General features: G+C 44.6%; 1 protein-coding gene across 2 annotated transcripts in view; it reads right to left on the bottom strand.

Annotated features, from left to right (window-relative positions):
- Positions 1-3,332: 3,332 nt before the first annotated feature.
- fech (ferrochelatase) overlaps positions 3,333-11,122 on the bottom strand; it is a 26,108-nt gene continuing 18,318 nt past the window's right edge. For both annotated transcript variants that reach the window (XM_071900872.2, XM_078286353.1), the window contains one exon: positions 3,333-9,116. In XM_071900872.2, coding sequence (XP_071756973.1) covers positions 8,982-9,116 — 135 coding nt within the window. In that variant the 3' untranslated portion in view covers positions 3,333-8,981. The remainder of the gene's footprint in view (positions 9,117-11,122) is intronic.

The following is an 11,122-nucleotide window of genomic DNA, read 5'->3' as shown; positions in this document are numbered from 1 at the left end:
TGACAGATGAACAGTAGAGAACCCTAAAGGTTCCTGAGGGTTCCTGCTCTCAGAGTGTCGGTGCTGATCCGCCCGGCCGTTTGCAGCTTCACCCTGAAGGGACTCACATCAAACTGCTATCGACGGTTCCCACTGAAGAAGAAGAAGAGAAGAAGAAGAAGAAGAAGAAGAAGAGAAACTCCTGAAGCAGATCGCTGAAAAGAGTCCAGGCTGTTTCCCAGACAGACAGACAGGCAGGCAGGCAGAGAGAGAGACAGACAGAGAGACAGGGAGACAGACAGGGAGAGAGAGAGAGACAGACAGAGAGACAGGGAGACAGACAGGGAGAGAGAGAGAGACAGACAGACAGACAGACAGGCAGACAGACAGGGAGAGAGAGAGAGACAGAAAGAAGGAAGGAGAGAGACAGGGAGAGGGAAAGAGAGAGAGAGACAGGCAGACAGACAGACAGAGAGACAAGCAGACAGACAGGGAGAGAGAGAGAGAGAGAGAGAGAGACAGGCAGAGACACTACTCGCGTTAATCTCTATATCTCTCTCTCTATCCCTCCATTCTCTCCTTTCCTCTCCATCCATCTATCTCTCCTTCCCCATCTCCTTCCTTTCATTTTCCTCTCCCTCCTTTCTCCCTCTTCCTTTTTCTTTCTATTCTTCTCTTTCTCTCCCTCCCCTCTCATTTCATCTCTCCGCCTCTCCTTCCCTCTCCCTCTCATTTTGTCTCTCCTTCTCTCCTTCCCTCTTTCCTCTCTCCCTCCTCCTCCATTCTTTCTCTCATCTATCTCTCCCTTTCCCTCTCATTGTCTTCCCCCTTTTTCTCTCCTCCCTCCTCTTCTTTCTCCCTGCCTGCTTCTCTCCTCCCTTTCTCTCTTCCTCCCTCTTTCTCTCTATGTATCCCTCCTTTTTATATTTCTCTCCTCCCTCTCCATCACTTAATTCTCTCTCTCTCTCTCTGTAGAAATCAATGGTCGTCTTCTCAATAAGAGGTCATGGGGTTGCAGGCGCTGGTGTCCCGGCTTTTCAATTACCAGCAGCCTGCTGCCGCGACGACACACACACACACACACACACTGACACACACACATACACAGCGACACGCCAACATACACACACACACACAAAGGGACACGCTGACACTTCCCCCCTGAAGTCCTGCGCACACATACAGATAGAGAGAGGAAACACACACACACACACACACACACACACACACACACACACACCTTTCTTCCTCAGCAGCCCTTCCCCCCCAAGCTGCCTGGCCAACAGAGAGAAGGAGAAGAGTAAAGGAGAGAAAAGAGAAGAAGAGAAAAGAAAAGAAAAGAGGAAATGAGGGCAGGGGAGAAAAAGAGATCAGGTGAGGAGAGAAGGAAAAAGAAAGGCGAGAAGAGGAGAAAAGAGGGGATGAGATGGGAGGAGAGAGAAAAGAGAAGGGAAAAGAAAATAGACAATGAGGGGAGAAGAAAAAAGAGAGGTGAAGAGAGGAAATATGGGAAGAAAAAGAGAAAATAAGAGGAAAGAGGAGAGCAGAAAAAAGAAGAAACAAGGGGATAGAAGAGGAGAGGAAAGGAGACAGGGGGAGAGATGGAGAGGAGATGAGGAAAAGGAGATGTGAGGAGGAGAAAATAGAGGAGAGAAAGAAGAGATGAGAGCGAAAGGTAAATGAGGGGAGGGAAAGACGAGGAGTTAAAGAAAAGGAGACATGAGGAGGAGGAGAGGAGTGGGAAGGAGAGAAACAAGGAGAAGGAAAGGAAAGGAGAGGAGGTGAAGAAAAAATGTGAGAAGAGGGGAGAAAATGGAGAGAAACGAGAGGAGAGCGAAAGGAAATGAGAGGAGAGGAGGTGAAGGAAGGAAGATGTGAGAAGGAGGAAGAAGAGGAGGAGGAGGAGGAGAGCAGGCTCTGCCCCTCAGGGGTTATTGGGTCGTGGACAGCCAATCTCTCTCAGCTTAATCAACAGCAGCAGAGGTGATTGCAACACCGCAGGGGACGGGGGGGGGAAGATGGGGGGGGGGGGGGGGGGGGGGGGGGGGGGGGGGGAGGGAGGAGGAGCGAGGGAGCGAGAGGATGAGGAGAAGATTGGAAAAGAGAAAAAGGGGGGTGGAGGAGGAGAGAGGGGGGAGGAGGAGGAGGAGAGGGAAGGAGATGGTGGTGGGAAATGGGCGGGGGGGGGAAGGGAGAGGACAGAAGATTGAAAAAGATGGGAGGAGGAGGAAGAGGAGAGGAGGAGGGGGAGGAGAGGAGGAGACGGGAAAATTGCGGAGCGATGGGAGGGAGGAAATGGGCGGAGGAGAATGAGGGAGGTTGAGGAAAAGGAGGCTGGAAGAGAGGGATGGAGAGAGGGGGGGACAGATGGAGAGGGCAAGGGAGGGAAAGAGAGATGGAGAGAGAGAATGAGGAAAAAAGAGGAAGTGAGGGAGAGGGAAAGAGAGAGGGAGAAAAGGAAATGAGAGATGAGAGGCAGAGAAAAAGAAAGAAGAAGTGAGGAAAATATGGAGGGAGAGAGAGAGAGAAAAAAGAAAATGGACAGAAAGCAGGAAAGAGAAGAGAGGGAAAAATGGAGAAAAAAGAAAGGGAGAGAAAGAGACAATTGGGGAAATGGAGGGAAAGTGAGAGAGATGAAAAGAAGGGTGTGGGAGAAAAATAGAGGGAAAGAGAAAGAGGAAAAAAAAGGGACGGAAAGAGAGAAAGAGATGGAGGGAAAAAGATAAAATGAGAGGATAGAGAAAAGAAAGACGGGAAAAGATAGAAAGGGAGGAAATGTGACAGGAAAGGGAAAATGAGAGGGTGGCAAAGAGAAAATGAGAAAGAAAGAGAAATGAGAGAGGGAGGGAAAGAAAGAAATAGGAAGATACAGGGAAATGAGGGGAAAAAGAGAGGAAAAGATGGAGAGAAAGAGAAGAAAATGAGGGGGGGAGGGAGAGAGAGAGAGAGAGAGAGAAAGAGAGAGAGATCCCCAAAGAGACGAACACGTCAGTGCTTTATTATTCTGGAGGAAGACTCGTCAGGCGTCCCAGGGAAAGAGAGAGCACACGGGAAAGAGAGAGAGAGGAGTGAGGAAAGAGATGGGAAGAAAATTAGAGGAGAGAGAGAAAGTTGGAGAGAGGGAAAGAGACAAAAAGAGAGGAAAGGAAAGAGAGAAAGATAGACAGGAAAAGATGGAAAGAGAGGGAAAGGGAAAATGAGAGGGAGGTAAAGAGAAACAAGAAAGAAAAAGAAGAAATGAGAGGGGAGAAATGAGAAGAAAGAAATGAGAGAGGGGGAAGGAGAGAAAGAGATAGAGAGGGAAAGAGAGAAAGAGGGAGAGAGAGGGTGATGAACCCACACAGACGACCAGGTCAGTTTTCACATAGCGTGTTTATTGTTCTGAAGGAAGACTCGTCAGGTGTGTCCATCGTCTCCGTGTCTCTCAATATAAAAAGTCCCGGTCCACTCAGCGGGACGGGACGGGGCGGGACGGGACGGGACGGGACAGGCGCTGCTGCGTGCTCCCAACAAAACAAACAAATAAATAAATCCAAACAAAAGTACGCTGCAGCTGCTTATGAAATCGTAGTGTCTTCCGGTTATATACTGTATGTACAAAGCAAGCTCTTGGCAATGCAGTTTCAGCTACACACACACACACACGCACACACACACACTAGAAAATTCTCAAAACTGAAGATTTGTCATGACATTTACATGATGGTTCAAAATAAATTACAAAAACATGTTAGGTCGAGGAAAACCCACCGGTTGAACAGAGTTAGCATTTCTTTCTTCTGTGAATGTAAAATGTTTGAATTTTTGTACACAAGTTGTTTTTTCTCCACCTGATTCTGAACCTGTGGAAGAGAACTGCAAGTACACAGTGATCCTGTTCATCCTCCATGGAAACATACAGAAAGGTACTTAGACAGGTGGGACAACACAGTGGAAGTACAAAGTGTACGAACAAAACTGTAGACTGTACGATTCAAGCAATGCAATGTCAGCGGTTACCGACGGTTACGAGGGCCGCGCCGCCATGTTGGAGGAGAAACACAAAAAAAACAAAGAAAAGCAAAAGGAGAGATTGTGATGTACGGAAGAGGATTGGGCCACATGTTTTTTTTTGTTTGTTTGTTTTTTGGCGTGTTAAGTCAGAATTCTGAATTCTGAGAATAAAGTCAGAATTCTGAGATTAAAGTCAGAATTTTCAGTTTAAAGTCAGAATTTTTAGTATAAAGTCAGAATTCTGAGATTCTGAGAATAAAGTCAGAATTTTCAGTTTAAAGTCAGAATTTTCAGTTTAAAGTCAGAATTTTTAGTATAAAGTCAGAATTCTGAGAATAAAGTCAGAATTCTGAGGGAAAAAAAGTCAGAATTCTGAAATATACAATAATTCTGACTTTTTTCTCATAATTCTGACTTTTTTTCTCATAATTCTGACTTTTTTCTCAGAATTCTGATTTTTTTCTCAGAATTCTGACTTCAAAGTCAGAACTCAAATTTTTCTCATGTGGCCCTAATCCTCTTCCGCAGTAACATTATCGCCTCTTACAGGACGAGGATTCCTAATTTTTCTGGTGGTGAAACTATAAACGGGTAGAAAAGATCAGAGGTATTTACTTTTTAACGTCGCTCTTCCAACATGGCGGTTTGCCATTTGTTGACCATTGGTAACCATTGGTAACCACTTCACACACCCCCCCATGTCAGGCCTCTTGGTGTTTGGAAAATGTCTGTACTCGTTGGAAAAAAGCCTAAGTGTTACGAACAAGCTCCTCCCAAAGCTACAAGTCTGTGATGTCATATTCAGTCACGCAAAGCATCCTGGGACAGCTCCATTGACGATGAATGGGAGACCGGAGTTGGTGGGAATACGGCAGGACGCAGGGTGGTTCCTATGTTGTGTCAGGAACATGAATGGTGATATCAGCTCCATGTTATTCTGCTGTCAGGAACATGAATGGTGATATCATCCAAATTATATTATTGTCACTTTGCAATGACATTTTTAAATTGTTGTTTACATCCTAGCAGCCAATGGCATCGCTAGAAAGATTTGAGTCTCAGAAATAAACAGAATTCTGCACAGTCAGACTTTGTTGTGACTGAACTTTTATTGATCACATCGTATCCTGGTTGTGTTGAATCCTGAACTCAGATCACGTATCGAATCGTATCAGGAGAGAAGCAGATCGTCCGTCACTAGTAAGCAGTATTAATAGCAGTATTCCATAAGTTCTCACAGTCAGTTTCCCATTCAGTGTCAATGGAGCGACTCGCGACGGCATCTCAAACCCTCAAAAAGTTCCTTTCCAAAATGCTAAAAAATGGTGACAGAATGACAGCATGCAAGTAAAACTCCCAACTGAATCTCATTAGCAATACAAGCTACTTGCTACTTGCAAAATAGCAACATTTCACAGGATTACATTTTTTTTTTTTTTTTAATATTGATCAGTGAACATCAGGTAGTTTAATTTTGGGCATTTGGAACAAGACACTTCAGTCGGGGTTTAGTTTGCTGTAGTTTCTCTGAGTTGAGGCTTTGGGAGGGAGATCTGTCCCTGCGTACAAACAGTCCAGGATCAACGCAGCGAGACGCTAATTCAGTGTTCAGGTGGATTTTCCCCTTTGACATTTTGGTTAAGTACACGCAAATATGTAAAGCACAAATCCAGTCTTTCTAGTTAGCCAGTGTAAAAGGCACGTTATCATGGCAGAGCAGAAAGAGAGACGAGGGGCAGAGGGGGCGGAGCTAGCGTGAGCAGGGTCAAAGGTCAAACTCCTGCCGATTCAGGAATTTATACTAGTTTGATATTTGGAGGTAGGGGGCGTCTCGTGTCGACGGGATCGAACCTGTGACCTTCTGGTTACAGGACGTTCCTTTCTCTAACCTCTACACCGCCCTGCTGCCCCGACATTAAAATAATAAAATAAAATAGAGCATGTGACATGAATTCCACCTTAAATTCTACCTAGTGACTAATGAAATAAGCTTTTTCACGTGTTAATCAATTTAATGAATTACATTTTAAGTGTTAAGTAGAGAAAAACAAACTGCATCGTGGTTTGGGCCGACAGAAACCGAAGTGAGTCGACCCCAAAACTAGTCTCTAGTTCTACACTCTTTACATGCGTGTGATTTTTAACACACCTGTGCTACTTGTCAACACAACGCTCATTAAGAACACATACTGCACTTTGTTACCAACATGTTGTGTTGATATGAAACACAAATGTGCGACTGCCCCAAACTAGACACGTGCGTTGTTATTACATGGCCGATGGCATGTAATTCAGTTTTGAATATTTTGTGGAGAAAAAAGGTAAACAAAAATCTTTATTTAGTAGTTTTGCACCGACTCTTTACTTTAATGGAATTTTTAATGTGATACGCAACGTGCGTCTGTAATTTGACGTATTTCCTGGAGAAATGGTTCCATGAGGTAGCCGCTGAAAATACGCAGTTTTCCAGGAAGTAAAAGTGATGGGATTTTTATATAAAAATGCCAGATTTTTTTTTGTTTTTTTACATTTTTTGCCAGTAAATAGGTGTATATCACAACATGGAAGATTAGCTACCAAGGTGAAAACGTGGTTTTTCATTTATTGTGACTTTAAACCTCCGTCGGCGGGGCCACATGGCAGCGAGAGGCAACGGTTTGAAATTTAAGAACTTCAATACCCAGAAATCCTGCAGTGTGAGGTCAGTAAACGTCACACAGCAGCTCATGTTACCAAGCGGCCGGTCTGTGATGCTTCAAACCAAAGAAACCAAAGAAACCAAAGAGACGAGAGAGGAGAAGACCTAACGATGTCCAGCTTTCTCTGCTGCTGTTCAGGAGACAGTTTGGATTTCACTCTCAAGTCTGGATTCATCTCTTCCTGTGGAGGAGAAGAGACCGAACCTGACAGCATAATCTGGCGACCGCATCGCTGACGGCTAATGAGCTCGCTAACCGCAGACTGCAGCGCCAACGGTGTGCAGCATCAGGCGGAAGATACACCAACACTGATACATGTTTGAATTCTGCTTAATGTCGTCCAAAAGTCTACAGCTACAGCCAACTGTTCCGACATCAGCAAATGTTTCTCTAGTCGTAGAAAATGAAAGGACTTCCAGAGACTGGATCACACAGAAGAAATGGGTTCCCTTTAACTCCATAGACAAAGATATTGTTGTTTTTGTTATGTTTTCCTCCCTCTTCTTCTGACAAGTCCCTCTTTAACACTCCGGGGTTTAATGGTCCAGCCATTTCACGTGCGACTTCAGAAACCAGATTCGTAACAAGCGAAACTGAGCAACAAACCTGTGAGGCGATCGCCTGTCCGACGCCCGTCAGCAGAGAGACGGCCCGACCCAAACATCCAGAAATGAAGGATGCACCGGTAAGAATATTGTAAATCCGTCCGGTCCCAGGTCAAAACAAAGCATCATATCAGACAATCTGTCTCAACACTAACATGCAGGATGCCAAGAGCCTTGTAGAACATGCCAGAAATCAAAGCAAAGTGAATATTGTGTTTGTTTTGTGTGTTTTCTCGATACTTTTAGCTTGTGACCCCTTCAAACAAATGAAACGCCCCTCTGTCACAGGCTGCACATGCAGAGTGGTGAGCTGAGTGGGCAGTTTAACCAAAAAACTGATTTTCCCTTTTCAGGTTGCTTCGTTTGATTATCAGAGGAGGCCAGGAGGCTGAAAACCATTTAGTATTTCACAGGAGAAAAAGCAAAAAATAGACATGATAGTGAATTTGAATAGTAGAAATATGTTTTTAAACCATCTCCTGACCCCCAGGTTAGAAACCACTGGTTTATGCAGATGTGTCCACTGTAAAAGTCCCAGTTCTTCACTGCATGTTATCTGAACTTCTGCTGCATTCTGTTAAGTGGAAATATCAGGTGAAGCTTCCTCTGTGCAGCGCTAACACAGGAGAGATACAACGGCTGCCACAGAATACACTCGCAACCGACATTTCCATTTATTTTATTTACGTTAAAACCTATATCTTTCAAAATCTATGTTAAATCTCTCAGGTTACTAAGGCAGGGTCCCAGATTTGCTCCTGAACCAGACTCTTTTCCCTTTACGGACTCGGAGTTTGGGAGCGTCGCGTCAGTCGAGTCTGCCTGTCCAGAATCCAAACACTGGGATTCGCCCGGAAAAGCAAAATGTACATTCAGCAGCAGCGTTTTGAGCAGCATCGACCTCCTCCAATCATATTGCAGAGATTCCAGCGGGAGGGGGGCGGGGGGCGGGGGGGTATTGACTAGCGGAGCCAATGGCATGAAGCAACAGCTGAGATGTGGGGGAGAAACAGCCAGTCAGATTCCTTGTGTGTGGCGTTATCGTCAAGGCCGTCTCTTATTTAGCACCAGCGGGAAACAGGGTCTCCGATGGAGGTTTACAGGGGCTGAGCGTATGGAATGTAAGCAAGGGAACTAAAATAAAAAAAAATTAAAACTAGTGCAAGGCTTTTTTTCCTGTAGCTTAGATGTGATGTAAGTAGTTTCTCCGAGAGTGTCTCCGTCCAGAGTTTTGTCAAACAGCATCTGCAAATCCTTCTGAGCGTTTGTTTTAAACTCCTCGGTGCGCTGGATGGGTGGTGTTTACTGCGTCAGGACAAACCAGGAAGTCTCGGGTGAGTTGCAAATCCCAAAAAACTACGTTTTTCACTTTAAAATAATATTTTGGTTGTCTGAATTTACCAGCACTCACTGTGTTTTCCTAAACTCCTCCCATCTGGCACACAAGTAGTGTAAAACAAGCCAGGAAATGTATTTGCAAATACTATTTGTCCCATTTGTGTTATGTTCTACTTAATTCACACCCTACTTGTTGGAGAAACATGGTGTGTGTGTGTGTGTGTGTGTGTGTGTGTGTGTGCATGAGCGCTTCTGTTTAACAAAGAAGGCCTTAGTTTCTTCACAGGTAGCACTGATGCAGAATGAGCATCAAAGTGTGTGGATGTGTGTGTTTAGTGTGCGTGTGTGTGTGTGTTGTGTGTGTCTATCAGAGTTTCTGGTTGGCGAAGAAGGCCTTGGTTTCTCCACAGGTGGGGTTGGTGCACAGGGGGCACCTCAGGGTGAGCTGGCGGGAGCAGGGCTTGTTGGAGCTCAGGTGGGACCGGACCAGGTCAGCTAGCGCCTGGGGAGAACGACATGCAGTTAATATGGAGAGAGAGAGAGAGAGAGAGAGAGAGAGAGAGAGAGAGAGAGAGAGAGAGGGCTATCAGGTGGTATAACAGCCTCTGGCAGCCATCTTGGAGGACTTCAGCTCTGTGAACAGCTGTGTTTCTGTCGTCTCAACAGAATTGAACAGACGGTTAATTTCTGTCTGTTTCTGACTGAACTGATCATTTCATCACTGATCCATCTGATTGATTTAGTGTTTAGATAATGTCAGCTTGTTAGCTAGCTAACCATAGTATCTGGTCAGCTAACATCACTGTCTTGTTGTTAACACATCTGATTAGCACACTAGCTAACGTAGCTAGTAGCGGCTAGCGTTAGCATGTTCACATTAACATCAGTGTGTTTGCCGGCTAGTTAGCTAGCTAACAGTTTGTTCAGGTTAACTGAGCTGACTCTTCTCAAGCTACAACTCAGAGTGTTTTGGAGTAGAGACTAGGGCTAAAGACAAGACAGTTTACTGTGTCACAGTAACCAAATCCACCTTATCACACTATTCACTTTTACTGAGAACGTTACTGAATGGATCTACAGCCACACCACAACAAGCTGACTCAGCTGCTGTCTGCTTCTAGCTGCTTGGTACAGATTTACACTTTATTAACTAACACACAGTTCTACAGATTTACACTTTATTAACTAACACACAGTTCTACAGATTTACACTTTATTAACTAACACACAGTTCTACAGATTTACACTTTATTAACTAACACACAGTTCTACATGTTCCTCCATGAGGGAGACTCAGCTGTTGGTAGATCTGTGACTCAACTGTAAAGCCTCTACAGACCAGTAACTGGTTCCTCCCAAAGTCCACCAGTCACTTTCACTATTGTAGCAGCCAGCTGGATGTTTCCAGTAGAACAGGACTCTAACTGACGGCTGGTTTCTTGCTGCTAGAGGAACTCACTCCCTGTTTGGCTGGCTAGTGTTCATTTCCCACCCTGTTTGTATGCATAATACAAACATAATAAATAACATAATATAATGACATAATAATAATAAATGAGTAATAAATAAAAGTAAAATTAGCCACATGATATATGCTACAAATATAACATCTGTTTATAGTTCAGAACAGTTAGTAATTTCTCTCAGTGTCGTTGTTGCTCTGAATTGGTTTCTGTTGTTCTGCAGACAGCAGCAGATTGATGCAGCTCACCGAGAAACTAAAACCACACCAGGAAACTATCCTTCAGTAACTACCAACTAATCATCCTCTGGATATTGATTCACACACACACACACACACACACACACAGAGTGAGGGGTCTCTGAGCGCGGTGGGTTTGAGCGGCCAGTTGGCCAGGCAGTTCAGTTCTACTGTAGTCAGCTCTAAAGGTTTCCATTGATCTGCTCCCTGCCTTTAATAAACCCTACACACACACACACACACACACACACACACACACACACACCTCTTACGGTTGGAGAAGTTGCCTGTTGTGAGAGAGGTTGCAGGGTTGAAGATGAAGGGAGGGAGGGAGGGAGTGAGAGAGTGAACGAAGGAGGGAAGGAAGGGGCAATCCGTTTATCGACCATCTCCTCCTAGCTTACTTTCCTCACAGTGCCACACTGCTGCCTCCTTTCCTTCCTTCACTCCTTCCTTCCTTTTTTGGTTTCCATCCTCGTTTCTCTGTTTCCTTCCTTCCTACTTTCTGTTTTCATCCTCGTTTCTTTGTTTCCTTCCTTCCTACTTTCTGTTTTCATCCTCGTTTCTTTGTTTCCTTCCTTCCTACTTTCTGTTTCCTAGTTTCCTTCCTTCCTACTTTCTGTTTCCTAGTTTCCTTCCTTCCTACTTTCTGTTTCCTCGTTTCTTTATTTCCTTCCTTCCTACTTTGTTTTCATCCGCATTTCTTTGTTTCCTTCCTTCCTACTTTCTGTTTCCTAGTTTCTTTGTTTCCTTCTTGTCTTCTTTTGTTGGTGCCTTATTCTTTCTTTCTTTCTTCTTTGTTTCCT

Source organism: Centroberyx gerrardi, chromosome 2 (assembly GCF_048128805.1).
Source record: "Centroberyx gerrardi isolate f3 chromosome 2, fCenGer3.hap1.cur.20231027, whole genome shotgun sequence".
NCBI lineage: Eukaryota > Metazoa > Chordata > Actinopteri > Beryciformes > Berycidae > Centroberyx > Centroberyx gerrardi.
Note: the sequence above shows the minus strand (reverse complement) of the source record. Positions and strands in the feature narration are given on the sequence as shown.